This window comes from Mustela erminea, chromosome 19 (genome assembly GCF_009829155.1).
Source record: "Mustela erminea isolate mMusErm1 chromosome 19, mMusErm1.Pri, whole genome shotgun sequence".
Classification (NCBI taxonomy): Eukaryota; Metazoa; Chordata; class Mammalia; order Carnivora; family Mustelidae; genus Mustela; species Mustela erminea.
The window spans coordinates 7,503,653-7,519,669 of NC_045632.1; the positions used below are offsets into that span (position 1 = coordinate 7,503,653).

The window sequence follows — 16,017 nt, forward strand, 5'->3', positions numbered from 1 at the left end:
TTTGCAAATGTTGAACCATACTTGCATACCAGCAATAAATCCCATCTGGTCATGATGGATAATCCTTTTAATGCCCTGTTGGATCCCATTGGCTAGGATCTTGAGAATTTTGGCATCCATATTCATCAGGGATATTGGTAATTCTCCTTTTTGATGGGGTCTTTGCCTGGTTTTGGAATCAGGGTAATGCTGACGTCATAGAATGAGCTTGGAAGTTTTCCTTCTGTTTCTTTCTTTTTTTTTTTTTTAAGAATTTACTTATTTATTTGACAGAGAAATCACAAGTAGGCAGAGAGGCGGACGGAGAGAGATGGGTAAGCAGGCTCCCTGCTGAGCAGAGAGCCCGATGTGGGCCTTGATCCCAAGACCCTGAGACAATGACCTGAGCTGAAGGCAGAGGCTTAACCAACTGAGCCACCCAGGCACCCCTTCTGTTTGTGTTTTTTGAAACAGCTTCAGGAGAATTGGTGTTATTTCTTCTTTAAATGTTTGGTAGAACTCCCCTAGGAATCCATCTGGGTCTGGACTCTTGTTTTTTTGTTTTGTTTTGTTTTTATTTTTATTTTATTTTTTAAAATTTTTAATTTTTTTATAAACATATAATGTATTTTTATCCCCAGGGGTACAGGTCTGTGAATTGCCAGGTTTGGACTCTTGTTTTTTTGGAAGGTTTTTGATCACTGCTTCAGTTTGTTACTGATCATTAGTCTCTTCAGATTGTCAGTTTCTTCTTGTTTGAGTCTTGGTAGTTTATAGGTTTCCAGGAAGGCATCCATTTCTTCCAGGTTGTTTAATTTATTGGCATATAGTTGCTGTTAATTTCTAATAATTGTTTCTATTTCCTTGATGTTAGTTGTGATATCTCTCCTTTTGTTCATTATTTTATTAATTTGGGTCCTTTCTTTTGGATAAGTCTGGACAGAGGTTTATTGATCTTGTTAATTCTTTCAGAGAACTGGCTTCTAGTTTCATTGATTCTCTCTACTGTTTTTCTGGTTTCTATTTCATTGATCCTGCTCTAATCTTTATTATTTCTTTTCTCCTGCTTGGTTTTGGCTTTATTTTCCATTATTTCTCCAGTTCCATTATGCATTCAGCATTCTTCTTTTCTTTTCTTTGTTTCTTTCTTTCTTTCTTTTTTTTTTTTTTTTTTTGAATGAGGCTTGGAGGACTATGTATTTCCTGCTTAGGACCATCTTTTCTGTGTCCAGTAGGTTTTGAACCAATGTGTCTTTGTTCTTATTGGTTTCCATGAATTATTTACGTTCTTCTTTAATTTCCTGGCTGACCCAAACATTCTTTAGCAGGATGGTCTTTAGATTCCAAGTGTTTGAATTGCTTCCAAATTTTTTTCTTGTGGTTGAGTTCCTGTTTCAAAGCACTGTGGTCTGAAAATATGTAGGGAAGAATCTCAGTCTTTTCATATTGATTGAGACCTGATTTGTCACCCAGTATGTGGTCTATTCTGGAGAAAGTTCCATGTGCACTCAAGAAGAATGAACATTCTTTTGTTTAGAATGGAATGTTCTATATATATTTATGAAGTCCATCTGGTCCAGTGTGTCATTCAAAGCTCTTGTTTCTTTGTTGATTTTCTGTTTAGATGATCTGTGTGTTGCTGAGAGTTGAGTGTTGAAATCTCCTACTATTAAAGTATTATTATCAATATTATTCTTTATCTTGATAACAGTTGACTTATGTAGTTGGCTGCTCCCATGTTGGGGACATAGATATTTATAATTATTAGATCTTCTTGTTGGATATACCCTTTAAGCATAATATAGTGTCCCTCTGTATCTTTTACCACAGTCTCTGGTTTAAAAGCTAATTTGTCTGGGGATGCCCAGGTGGCTCCATGGGTTGAGCCTCTGCTTTCAGCTTGGGTCATGATCTCAGGGTCCTAGGATCAAGCCCCGCATTGGGCTCTCTGCTCAGCAGGGAGCCCACTTCCTCCTCTCTCTCTCTCTCTGCCTGCCTCTCTACCTATTTGTGAACTCTGTCTGTAAAGTGAATAAAAACAACAACAACAAAACTTAAAAAAAAAAAGTAAGAAAAAAAAGCTAATCTGTCTGATATGAAAATTGCTTCCCCAGCTTTATTTTGAGGTCCATTCGCATGAAAAATAATTCCCCATCTGCTCACTTTCAGTCTGGATATATCTTTAGGTTCAAAATAAGTCTCTTGTAGCCAGCATATGGATATGTCCTGTCTTTTTATCCAGTCTGCAACCATGTGCCGTTTCATGGGAGCATTTAGGCCATTCACATTGAGAGTGACTATTGAAAGATATGATTTTAGTGACTTAATGTTGCCTGTTAAGTCCCTGTTTCTATAGATTGTCTCTGTAAATCTCTGTTCTGTACTACTCTTGGGTTCTTTCTTCTTTTATACAACACCCTCTCCCCTTTATATTTCTTGCAGGGCTGGCTTGGTGGTCACATATTCTTTTAGTTTCTGCTGGTCCTCGAAGCTCCTTTTCCCTCCATCCTTTCTGAATGACAGCCTTGCTGGATAAAATATCCTTGGTTGCATATTCTTCTCATTTAGTATCCTGAATATGCCTTCCCAGTCCTTTCTGGCTTGTGAGGTCTCTGTGGACAGGTCTGACATTATTCTGATGTTCCTCCCTCTGTACTTTAGTATTCTGATGTTCCTCCCTCTGTACTTTAGAAATCTCTTTCCCCTAGCTTCTCTAAGGATTGTTTCCTTGGGATTAAGATTTCCTTGGATCTGAGTTTTACTATTATATGTCAAGACATTGATCTGTTCTCATTGAGAACATTTAAAAATCTCTTCCCCCTAGCTTCTCTAAGGATCGTTTCCTCAGATCTAAGATTTCCTTGGATCTAAGTTTTACTATTACATGTCAAGGTATTGATCTGTTCTCATTGATCTTGGGAGGGGTCCTCTCTGCCTTTCGGACATGAATACTTGTTTCCTTCCCCAGGATAGGGAAGTTCTCAGCCATGATTTGCTCAAATATATATTCTAGATATCTCTCTCTCTACAACCCCTCAGGGATACCAATAATTCTGACATTGGAATATTTCATGGCATCATTAATCTCTCTCAGTCTGATCTCTTAGGCTTTAAGCTGTTTTCTCAAGGCCACCTCATTCTCCTCCTTTTGTATCATCTTCTCACTAATTCATTCTTCTGCCTTGTTTACCCTGACAGAGTATCCAGTTTAGACTGCACTTCATTCACAACATTTTTTTTTTAAGATTTTATTTATTTATTTGACAGAGATTACAAGTAGGCAGAGAGGCAGGCAGAGAGAGAGAGAGAGAGAGGAAAGCAGGTTCCCTGCTGAGCAGAAAACCTGATATGGGGCTCTATCCCAAGATCCTGGGATCATGACCTGAGCTGAAGGCAGAGGCTTTAACCCACTGAGCCACCCAGGCACCCCATTCATTCACAACATTTTAAAATTTGGCCTGATTAGATCTCATTTCTGCCCTTAGAGATTCTATATTGTTGCTAATATTTTTCTCAAGCCTTGATATCGACTTCATAATTGTTGCTCTGAAGTCTGGCTCTTGCATCTCTGGACATGGATAGACATATCTATTAGATCTGTGGCAGGGGCCATAGTCTCTGATTCTTTTCTTTGTTGGGTGTTCCTCCTCTTAGTCATTCTGTTGGGGGGTGGTTGAGGGAATGCTCAGAGTCCAAAGTATTAACCATGACCCAAGCAAGATGCACCTGTTTATAGGGACCTTAGGGTTGTCTTCCTCTTGTTCTTCCAGCCTGTCTTCTGGGGGAAGGGCCTGCTGCACTGTTACTCAGGAAACCTCGCCTGTGCAGAGTTGCCCTGCCATCCCCCACCCTGGGTGGGGGTGGGGGGTAGTCTCAGTGAAACCTGGGGGTTTTTTTTAGCTTTCGTACTCTGGCGGCTTTCCAAGTCTCTTCTGAGAGTCCGAGCAGAAGTGACTGCACAGAAACCTCTGTCCCAGAACAGAGAAGTTGCAGTCTGCTCTTCACTGAACTCTCCAGGACATACAGACTCCATTTCTGTCTGTACTGCTAAAAACCACAGCCTCCCCAGTTGTGTGTCCCACAGCAACTCTCCCAGAGTTGATCCAGGGTGTCTCTGCCCTTTGTGCTTCTAAAACCATGAGCGGCCCCAGTTCACACACATGTACCTGATATTCCTGGATACTGTCTGGAGGTTGGACTAAGGTTTTTTCCCTTCTACTACCAGTTTGCAAGTCTATGCCTGGTCCTGGATGTGGAATGCTTTTGCACTCTGGTGTTATATTACCTTCCCAGGGCCAGCTTATGGTGGCTGCTTCCCTTCTGTTTATCTTCTAATACTTGCCCACAGAATCCCAGTTCCATCCTTCAGTCCTTGAGACTACCAGAGATAGTGTGTTTGTAGAGATCCAGATATATATTCTTTTTTTAAAAAAATATTTTATTTATTCATTTGACAGAGATCACAAGTAGGCAGAGAGGCAGGCAGAGAGAGGGGGGAAGCAGACTCTCCACTGAGTAGAGAGCCCAACGTGGGGCTCAATCCCAGGACCCTGAGATCATGACCTGAACCGAAGGCAGAGGCTTTAACTCACTGAGCCACCCAGGCGCCCCCCAGATATATATTCTTACATCTCAGACTGATTTTGTAGATACCAGATAAATAGATATCCAGCTAAATTCAGGGTACTGGTTGAAATAGTGTCCCCTACTCCTCTGCCATCTTCCCTCCAACTCTAGTGCTTATATTTTGATTCAGGTTTATAATGTTATCACAGAGAGAGCAATGTTAAAATATTCCCTAGGATTGAAGGGCTATCCATTATGCTCTCATAGAAATCCAAAAGTCACAAGCTCCCCATAAACAAAGAAAATGTTCTGTAGTTAAATGGCTATTTAGAACCTACTCCAAGTTTATTTATTTTTTATTTTTTAGAGTTTATTTATTTATGTATCTGCCTGCTTGAGGGAAAGTGGTACTTAGAACCTACTCCAAGTTTAATGACAAACTTCATTACAAACTCTGTATCAGTGTGAAGACCATGAGGGTGTATCCCAAGAGTCATAAGGCCATTATGATCAATAGACGTATCACTAAATAAAGGGAAAAAAATAATCTTTTATAGATCCCTGAATTATACCATTTGACCCAAGCCTGTGCATTTATTAATTTTTTGGTAGTCATTCGATATCTTTGAAAGATCAGCAAGCACATCTTTTTGATGTTCTCCTTGACATAAGTTTATATTTGGCCATTTTCACATGAGTATAATTTAAACACCTAATGATATTTTATCATAACTTTATATTTCAAATAAATATTATCTTTCCAAGATGGATTATGCAGTCACTTTTCAGCCTTTTGGCTAAGATCAAGTGTAGATGGATTGTGCAAAAGTTGTTGTTGAGCCACAATTCTGTGGTGGGAAATTCTGAATTTGCCATCTAGCTGAATCTCAGCCTACTTACATCATTGTTCCATGTCTCTGTTGTTTTATTCAGTTGCTTAAATGACTGTTTCATCTGTGTCTTTTTATTGATAGAATTGTCTTAAATTCTCATGCCTAGTTAACATTGGGAAATTTTTCATTTGTCACATTGAGAGTTATAGTGCTCAAGTATTTCTGTATATTTTCCAGATTGTTTTAGGATCTGTTTTATTAATGCATAGGCTCTGAACTTTTCCATGGTAAACATTAATAAAATTTGAATGCTATAAGTCCATAATAAATAGCATTTTCCTTTAGAATTGCTGTTTCAGTTTACTTTAGTTATTGAAGCAAAGCTCACTCCACCTTGGTCAATACATTTGTAATGTGTTCAGTAATAGAGCTTAGGACTCAATGGAAGAGGAATGAAGAGACGTGAACATTGTGTAAAACAGAATGTACATCTGTACATTCTGTCTCTGTATCATCTGTACAGAGATAATATAATCTCTGATTACATTTTAAATGTAATCTCTGATTTTTTTAAAAAAGATTTTATTTATTTATTTGTCAGAGAGAGGGAGAGCGAGAAATCGAGCACAGGCAGGCAGAGGCAGAGAGAGAAGCAGGCTCCCTGCTGAGCAAGGAGCCCGATGTGGGACTCGATCCCAGGACACTGGGATCATGACCTGAGCCGAAGGCAACTGCTTAACCGACTGAGCCACCCAGGCGTCCCACATTAGGGGATTTTTATTCCTTATTCTGTCCCAGGAGATCCCAGATAGACTGGAGCAATGACTCATGAGAACCAAGGGGCAGATAGGAAACATGCAGCAAATAGTGCACCTGTTTCTTTATTCACACCTGAGTTAAATGAAACTAGTACCAGTAAAGTGAGGTCTGTGAAATCTTGTGCATGGTACAAAGTTGTAGAGAAATACATATTGAGCTTAGGTTCGATACCAAAATAGTTTTAAACCAGAGAAAATCTCTCAAGATGGATTTGCTCCATGAAACATACAACACCAAGTCTATTTTTTTAAATACTTTTACTTAATTTCCTACTTTCAGTAGTTTCTCTATAATAATCAAAACAGATGTTCTAGTAGATAAAGAATCAATGTCTCCATTATGTGCATCCTAACCCATAATTAGAGAAAAAGATTTATATTTTAGAGCTGTCATTCCAAGAGATCCACCCTGCTCATGAAGCCACTAATGTGCATTAGCAAGTACTAGATTCAGGATGCCTGGGTGGCTCAGTTGGTTAGGGGTCTGCCTTTGGCTCAGGTTATGATCCGAGGGTCCAGAGATATAGTCCCACATCAGGTTCCTTGCTCAGTGGGAGGCCCGCTTCTCCCTCTGCCTGCTGCTCCCCCTGCTTGTGCGCGCTCTCGCTCACTCTCTCTCTGGGGTAAATAAATCTTTTTTTTTTTTTAAGATTTTATTTATTTATTTGTCAGAGTGAGCACAGGCAGACAGAGTGGCAGGCAGAGGCAGACGGAGAAGCAGGCTCCCGCTGAGCAAGAAGCCCGATGTGGGACTCGATCCCAGGATGCTGGAATCATGACCCGAGCCAAAGGCAGCGGCTTAACCAACTGAGCCACCCAGGCGTCCCAATAAATCTTTTTAAGAAGAGAAATTATTAGGTTAATTGGACAACTCCATTCTAATGAATTTGAAGGTTAAATGATAAGCAATTTTTGTGGGAAGATGTGGTTGAACAATATTGACCCCAATAGTGATAGAAAGTCTAAATAAAACAGTATAATTAGAAGAGAGATTTGAAAATAACTATACAAAGGACTGTCATCACATGGTTTCACAGGCAGATTCTCCCCTTTAGAAATTTTAAGATTCTCCTCTCTCAGTTCAAGAGCACTGAATAATTACCAAATCTACACTTGTTGTTGAATGTTCTGTCATGAGCACTCATTACTTTTGTAAGAAATGCAGAAATACAAAATAGGAGTACATGCCGATCCCTGATATTTCCCACTAACAATTTCAAAATTTGATCTGGGTTCACTAATTATCCTTGATTTGTAAGGAATTAGAGTCAGTTAGATGTTAGATGTTAGATTAGAGTCAGTTAGATGGTGGAGAAAACACACACATCATGCACAGAGTAAATACTCAGGGACGTGCACACACACAATCACATTTACATACATATACATACTTACAACCTCATGCTGTCTTTCATAAGCCTGTCATCCACACATTTACTGCAAACTCAACTGGATTCATTCACATGACAGCACACACAATCTCATGCAATCATAGTCACATTTGTGGGGCCCTCCAGCTAGACGGGGTCCATCCACCGTGGAGTGTCCCAGTTGGGTGAGGACCGCGGGTATGAGTGATGAAAGAATTCTCTCAAGAATAGTGGAGAAGTTCACTGAATACACTGCAAGGGAGTGGTGGTCAGGACAGTAAAGGAGAGACTGTCTGTGATGAGGCAGTGGTGAGAGATTGCAGTTACAGGGCAGGGGGAGGGGGTATGGGGATATATGAAATGTTCCCTTTTTTGGTTATTTTGCCTGCTTTTAATTGGTCAGTTAGGGCCTATGGTTATTTCAAGGTGGAAAACTTAATGAACCTATTTGCATTTAGCTTGTTGGTCACTCTGGGCCTTTTGCCTTTACCCAGGTTTCCACTGCCCAACCCTGTTGCCTAAAAGTGGCCTCTACAATGTCTATATGGTCACATTACTCAACCACAGCAGTGTATGTATTATGATCACATGTTCCTATGTAGAAGAATATTAGTGCCTGCACACCTCAGGAACACTGAAAAAATGGGACTTCTTGCACCTTTTATACTCTTTCCAAATCTGCAGCAACCTACCAGGGCAGTGTTTGTGAAGTGCATCATTTTTTTAAGAGAGAGCTAGAGGGCATGGTTAGGGCCAAAAGGTGAGAGAGAACCCTCAAGCAGACTCCTGACTCCTGAGTGAGGAACCTGACACGGGGCTGGATTCCAGGACCCTGGGATCTGACCTGAGCTGAAACCAACAGTCACATGCTTAACTGACTGAACCACCTAGGCACCCCCGACCTCGCTTGCTTTCAGTGGCAAATATTATGAGAATTTGTCCTCCCCATTTATGGGCTCCTTGGTGTGAGAGTCTGTATTTTGCCCTTTTCTGTGCCACTAGTTCCCTCCCTACCACCATGGCCAGGGTCCATTTTGCTCCCAGACTGCATCTTTGCCTTTCTTACCTTCTTCGATGTGGCTTATTGTCTGTCTTTAGTTGTGGAGTTTGTCCTGCCAAATTTGAGACTGTTTTCTGGGTTACTTATGCTGTTGTGTTTCTAGTTCTACCTGTGGGATGAAGTGAGCATAGTGTCCTCCTACTTGGCTATCTTCCCAGTCTACCTCTTTTAACATTTCTTGTAGGGCTGGTTTAGTGGTAAATAACTCTTTTGTTTGTCTGGGAAACTCACTGACTCTCCTTCCATTATAAATGACAGCCTTGCTGGATAGAGTATTCTTGGCTGCACATTTCTTCTTTTTAGTACCTGGAATATACCTGTCACTTTCTTCTGGCTTTCAAAGTTTCTGCTGAAAATCAGCTGATAAACTTACAGGGTTTCTCTAATACATAGCTGTTTTCTCTTGCTGCCTTTAAAAATTCTCTTTATTGGGGCACCTTGGTGGCTCAGTAGGTTAAAGCCTCTGCCTCCGGCTCGGATCATGATCCCAGGGTCGTCGGATCAAGCCCCACCTCAGGCTCTCAAGCAGGGAGCCTGCTTCCCCCTCTCTCTCTGCCTATTTGTGATCTCTGTCTGTCAAATAAATAAATAAAATCTTTTTAAAAATTCTCTTTATCACTACTTTTTGACATTTTAATTACTAGTTTTTTGGTGTGGACCTAGTTTGGGTAGTTTTCGTATTTCTTCAAATAAATTTTCTGCCCCCCTTTCCCTATTTTCTCCTGAAATCTCTGTAATGGAAATGTCACTACATTTGATCCTGTCACTGAGTTCCCTAAGTCTATTCTCATTTGTTACTTTTTTTTAGTTTCATTTATTTATGCAATTTCCACACCCAGTATGAGGCTCAGACTCATGACCCTGAGGTCAAGAGTCACATTCTCTACTGATTGATGCAGCCAAGTGCCTCATTCTCATTTGTTATTTTTTTTTCTTCTCTCACCTGCTCAGTTTGATTGCTTTCTATTACTCTGTCCTCTGGGTTGCTGTTTCATTTTTCTGCTTTTAGTCTACTACTCATACCATTTAGCATGTATTAAATTTCATTTATTGAGTTCTTCTTTTCTGATTGGCACTTTTTAATGTTTTCTTATCTTTTTGTTAAGGCTATTACTGATGTCCTCCACTCTTTTCTCAAATTGGTTGAGCCTCCTTATGATCATTACTTTAAATTCTCTATCAGGCATATCACTTTTCTCCATTTTGCTTAGCTCTCTTGCTGTGATTTTGTCCTCCTCTTTCATTTGGGAACTATTCCTCTGTCCCCTTATTTTGTCTAATTCTTTGTGTCTTTTTCTGTGTGTTAAGAAAGTCAGCTATATCTCCTGTTCTTGTAAGTAATAGTTTTATGAAAAAGAGATTCTGTAGTGTCCTGAAGTACAGTGTCCCTTGTCCACCAGAACCTGGTGTTTCAGGGATGTCTTACATGTGTTGCACGTCCCTTGCTCTTGTGACTGAGCCACCTTTTCCTTCAGTCTAGTCATCTGCAGTGGCTCTCTTTGTCATGGGTGGGGATTTGTACCTGTGTTATTAGCTGGCCAGTCTGGGACTGCATTAGGGTGGAGTTGAGTCAGACTAGGCATTTGGCAGAGATGTAGGAGCATCAGCCTTCTGAGTGCTTTCTCTGTGTTGTCCCTTGAGAAACTCTCATTGATGGGTGGGACATTCAGTCAGACCAGCTGTTTGTCCCCAGTCCACTATAGGAGCCGCAGTTGGATTCATGTGTATGGTTCTTTTCCCCCAAGTCAGGAGTTACTTTGGAGTGGTGCTGGTCCCTGTTCAGTCTTCTTGCACACTAGCAGGCTTGTGGCATCCCTTTGGATGGACTCCACACAAGAGCACACTGTAGGGGGAAGATCTGCAAGAGAGTGGGGCAGGAGGTATGTTGTTAGCGTGATGTGTGCTAGTCCTCTGCAGGAGGGTACGTGCATCTGCTGTGACTGAGGCAGGCCTAGCAGTAGGAGGCAGATCCACAGAAGCACAGGGGGAAGAGATGCACAGGATACACGGTATGAGCAAGTTAGGTATTGAGTGTTAATTCTGCACTGTTCCCATAGGTGGCTGTGTGTAGGATGAGGGCAGGGGAGGGAAATACTGCCCACAAGTTCCTATGTTCCCGAGGAAGTCTCCCAATGTTCTCTGCCCCTTCAGCACACACTAGAGATTCATAAACAAAATACCTCTGGTATACTGCAGGCATTTTTCTAAATGCTATTTCTGTGGTGTATCTACATGAACTGTTTGTTGTCCTTTCTCTCCATCCTTATCACCTTCCAGGATCTCCCAGAACTGAGCCCACTGATTTTTAAGGTACCAGGCTTTAAGTCCTGCTGGTTATAAGAACTCATGAAATTTGGCCCCTCTAGTTTTCCAAGCCAAATGTTAAGGGGATTCATCTTCCCCATGTGGACTCCCCTGTGTGATAGTCTGTTTCTGTCCCTTTTCTCCATGCCTATGGGTCCTTTTCTCTTATAGTTGACTCTCTGGATCTATTCAGCTCTCCTCTCCATTCTTCCTACCCTCTTAGATGTGGCCTCTTCTCTATATTAATTGTGGAATTTCTTAGGCCAATCTTTGGGTTATTTTCTGGATTGTTTACACTGATGTGAATTTTATCTAATTGTGTCCATGGGAGGAAGTGAGCCTGAGGTCCTTCACTTCTGCCATCTTCACAGCCTCCAACGGTAGAGTCATTGAATCCTTATATTGTCTACCTGAAACTAATAATACTGCATGATAATTATACTTCCATTAAGTATACATATAGATTTAGTACCATTGGAATTTTTTTTTTTTTGAAAGAGAGAGAGCATGCACATGAGTGGAGGAAGGGACAGAGGGAGAGGGAGTGAATCTTAATCAGGCTCCACATTCAGCCCAGAGCCCAATGTGTGATTTGATCTCATAACCCTGAGATCATGACCTGAGTCAAAATCAAGACTTAGGGGCCAGTTACTGGAGGCGGCGGGGCAGTAATGGCAGTGAGCGGGTCCTTGTGGCCTAGAAAAATCCTGCAAAAATGTCTCTGTACCCATCTCTTGAAGACCTGAAGGTAGACACAGTTATTCAGGCTCAAACTGCCTTTTCTGCAAACCCTGGCAACCCAGCAATTTTGTCTGAAGCTTCTGCTCCCATCTCTCAAGATGGAAATCTCTATCCTAAATTGTATCCGGAGCTCTCCCAGTACATGGGCCTGAGTTTAAATGAAGAAGAAATCCGTGCAAATATGGCCATGGTCCCTGGAGCACCAGTTCAGGGGCAGTTGGTGGCAAGACCTTCTAGTATGAACTATATGGTGGCTCCTGTAACTGGTAATGATGTTGGAATTCGTAGAGCAGAAATTAAGCAAGGGATTTGTGAAGTCATTTTGTGTAAGGATCAAGATGGAAAAATTGGGCTCAGGCTTAAATCGATAGATAATGGCATATTTGTTCAGCTGGTCCAGGCAAATTCTCCAGCTTCATTGGTTGGTCTGAGATTTGGGGACCAACTACTCCAGATCAATGGGGAAAACTGTGCAGGCTGGAGCTCTGATAAAGCACACAAGGTACTCAAACAGGCTTTTGGAGAGAAGATTACTATGACTGTTCGTGACAGGCCCTTTGAACGGACAGTTACCATGCATAAGGATAGTACTGGACATGTTGGCTTTATCTTTAAAAATGGAAAGATAACATCCATAGTGAAAGATAGTTCTGCAGCCAGAAATTGTCTTCTCACAGAACATAACATCTGTGAAGTCAATGGGCAGAATGTCATTGGGCTGAAGGATTCTCAAATTGCAGACATACTGTCAACATCTGAGACTGTAGTTACTATTACAATCATGCCTGCTTTTATCTTTGAACATATTATTAAACGGATGGCACCAAGCATTATGAAAAGCCTGATGGATCATACCATTCCTGAGGTTTAAAAGTCATGGCACAATGGAAACTTCACTGAACTCCAGTTTACTTCTTGGGCAACTTAACTTCTTTATATTATGCACATGAAGCTTCCTAGGAGCCAGAGAGCATATGCTGCATGAAGACCTTTCTATCTTACATTATGGCTGGGAATCTTACTGTTCTGATTGGATATCTTGTTCACACTTCAAGATCATTGTAGCCTTATCCTGGTTTTACTGATGTGAAACTTTGGACAGATTTTAACTGATTTTCATAGAGTAGTTTCTCTACTGGAAACCCGATGCTTTTACAAGCCATTATGATTAGAATGACTGATACAGGCTTAGCTCTGTGTTAGAACCAGTCACCTTTATCTTACATATCAAGTAGTGCTGTTCATATTACTTTAGTTCTATGGTATAATTGCATTTTTAATGTGTAACCATAGTACATGTAGAATGACTGCTTTTGATGTTTTTTTAGTTCTGTGTGTGTGTGTGTGTGTGTGCGCGTGTAAAATACCAATTAAATACACTGGTTTCATTCCATGTAAGCATTATACAGTGTATGTAGGTTGCTAGAGATTGTGTTGATCATCATTTAATTAGAACTACCTTTACTTAATATGCTTCAACTGTCGCCTTAACTGTGTTAAGCATCTAGAATAAAAGCCAAAATATAACTATTGCTGCCTTTCTAAAACCCAAAATGCAGTTCTGTGTTAAACTGAAATGTACACTAGCCCAGAACAATGTAATGGTACATACTGAGCTATAGCATAGCTGCTTAGTTGCATTTGAGATTTTCTAGTCAGTTGTGTAATGGAAATTTCTTTCTTTTAAAACTTACCGGTATTACTTTCTGAGAAATGATTCACTATATATTAAATGTAAAAATTCTTATACCAAATAGGATAAAGTTTTGACTCCCTTTATTCATTTGTAGATTAAGTGGAATAATACTTAATGTTGTCTTTAACATTCTGTAACCTCACTACTTTGGGGTGGTCTTAGGATGTTTCCCAGGTAATCTGTTCCATTTCCTGACCCCTCCCTACAAAATGGAAGTGACACTTTATCCTGATTTTTTTTCTTTATGGTTTATGCCTATTTCATCTTAATTAAATATGTATAAATTTAAAAAAATCAAGAGTTAGGTTCCTAACCAACTGAGTGACCCAGCTACTCCTGCTGTTGGGATCTTGATAGGGATTGCATTGAATCTATAGGTGGTTTGGGGTAGTATGGGCATTTTAATAGTAATAATTTTTCCAATTCAACATAGTGTATCTTTTCATTTATTTGTATTATTTTCAGTTCTTTATCAATTTCTTAAGGTCCCTAGATGTCTTTCTCTTCCTTCATTAAATTCATTCATAAGTATTTTATTCTTTTTAAAATGCTAATGTAGGGGCACCTGGGTAGTTTAGTTGTTAATCATCTGCCTTTGGCTCAAGTCGTGAGCCCACTTTGGGCTCCCTCCTCAGCAGTGAGCCTCTTTCTCCCTCTCCTTCTGCCTGCTGCTTCCCCTTCTTGTGCTCTCTCTGTCAAATAAATAAAGCCTTAAAAAATGCTAATGTAAATGAGATTGTTTTTCTTTATTCTTTACTGATAATCACTGTTAGTATATAGAAATGCTCCTACTAGATTTTGTATGTTAATTTTGTGTCCTGTAACTGTTATGCCCCCCCAAAATGGGTCCCTGATTAAAGGAGCGAAACTGATATAAAGCAAAGGTCAGCAAAGCTTTATTTCGTGCCAAGCATCAAGAATCAAACTGACCGGCCAGGGTCGCGCCTCTTACAGAGAGGGCAACCCTTCTCTGTTTCACAGGCTAGCTTTTAAGGGCAAAGGCCATGCGGCCAGGCCTGGCCACGCACAGGTAGCCAATGAAATTGTAACACACAGAGAAAGCTGCACAGTGATGCTAGGTAACCGATTGAGTTACAATTTACCCTAGTAGACATTTCAACTAGCCTATCACACCTTGATTAGAATTGGTGCCCAAAAGGCTCCCAAAGGGCGGGGGCCCATACTCCTTGGTAGCTAGGGAGACAGTATGCAACCCCCCACTGATCGGATGTCTCCACCTGGCCTGACCCACCCCTGTATTTTTTTTTTTAAAGATTTTATTTATTTATTTGACAGAGAGAGATCACCAAGTAAATGGAGAGGCAGGCAGAGTGAGAGGAGGAAGCAGGCTTCCTGCTGAGCAGAGAGCCGGATGCAGGACTCGATCCCAGGACCCTGAGATCATGACCTGAGCCGAAGGCAGCGGCCTAACCCACTGAGCCACCCAGGCACCCCCCACCCTTGTATTTGAGCTTTGTTACCTGGAACTGGTTTCCGAGACTTGTTTTTGTTGTTTTTTTTTTAATTTATTTATTTGTCAGAGAGAGAGGAGCGAGAGCGAGCGCAGCAGACAGAGTGGCAGGCAGAGGCAGAGGGAGAAGCAGGCTCCCTGCCAAGCAAGGAGCCCGATGTGGGACTCGATCACAGGATGCTGGGATCATGACCTGAGCTGAAGGCAGCTGCTTAACCAACTGAGCCACCCAGGCGTCCTCGAGACTTGTTTTTTTTTTTTAAGATTTTATTTATTTATTTGACAGAGAGAAATCACAAGTAGTCGGAGAGATAGGCAGAGAGAGAGAGAGGGAAGCAGGCTCCCTGCTGAGCAGAGAGCCCGATGCGGGACTCGATCCCAGGACCCTGAGATCATGACCTGAGCCGAAGGCAGCGGCTTAACCCACTGAGCCACCCAGGTGCCCCTCGAGACTTGTTTTTAAGTAAATCCCCTGAGGGAAGAGGAGCAGGGACAGTTTAAGGGTTAAACAACAAGGTTATTTATCCTTAATGAAAGCCTCTTGCTAAATAGGTCCTTACAGTAACTACTAAATTTGTTGATTCTATCTAGCAGGTTTTCTGTGTGTGTGCATATATGCACATGCACAGTCCATAGGATTTTCTATACGTAAAATCGGATCATTTGCAAATAGAGACAATTTTACTTCTTCCTTTGCAATTTTAATGCTTTTTAAAAATTATATTGGGGGGGCGTGCCTGGGTGGCTCAGTGGGTTAAGCCTCTGCCTTCGGCTCAGGTCATGATCTCAGGGTCCTGGGATCGAGCCCCGCATTGGGCTCTCTGCTCAGCAGGGCGCTTGCTCCCGCCCCCACCCCGCCCCGCCCCCTCTGCTTCCCTCACTGCCTACTTGTGATCTCTGTCTGTCCAATAAATAGATAAAATATTTTAAAAAATTATATTTGGGGTGCCTGGGTGGCCAGTTAATTGTCTGCCATGGGCTTAGGTCATGATCTCAGGTCATGATTCCTGGGATCAAGCACTGTGTCAGGCTTCCTGCTCAGTGGGGAGCCTGCTTTTCCTTCTTCCCCTTCATTGCTCCTCCCCCTGCTCATGCTTGTACTCTGTCTCAAATAAATCAGAAAAATTAGAGTATATTTGACAGACCAAATCCTATCAGTTTCAGGTGTACATCATAGTG

At 41.3% G+C, this 16,017-nt stretch overlaps 1 protein-coding gene across 1 annotated transcript; it reads left to right on the top strand.

Annotated features, from left to right (window-relative positions):
• Positions 1 to 11,630: 11,630 nt before the first annotated feature.
• LOC116579156 (syntenin-1-like) lies at positions 11,631 to 13,434 on the top strand. The gene has a single exon (XM_032324149.1). It carries the CDS (start codon positions 11,646 to 11,648, stop codon positions 12,540 to 12,542), a length of 897 nt encoding a protein of 298 aa, XP_032180040.1. The 5' UTR covers positions 11,631 to 11,645; the 3' UTR covers positions 12,543 to 13,434.
• Positions 13,435 to 16,017: the final 2,583 nt, after the last annotated feature.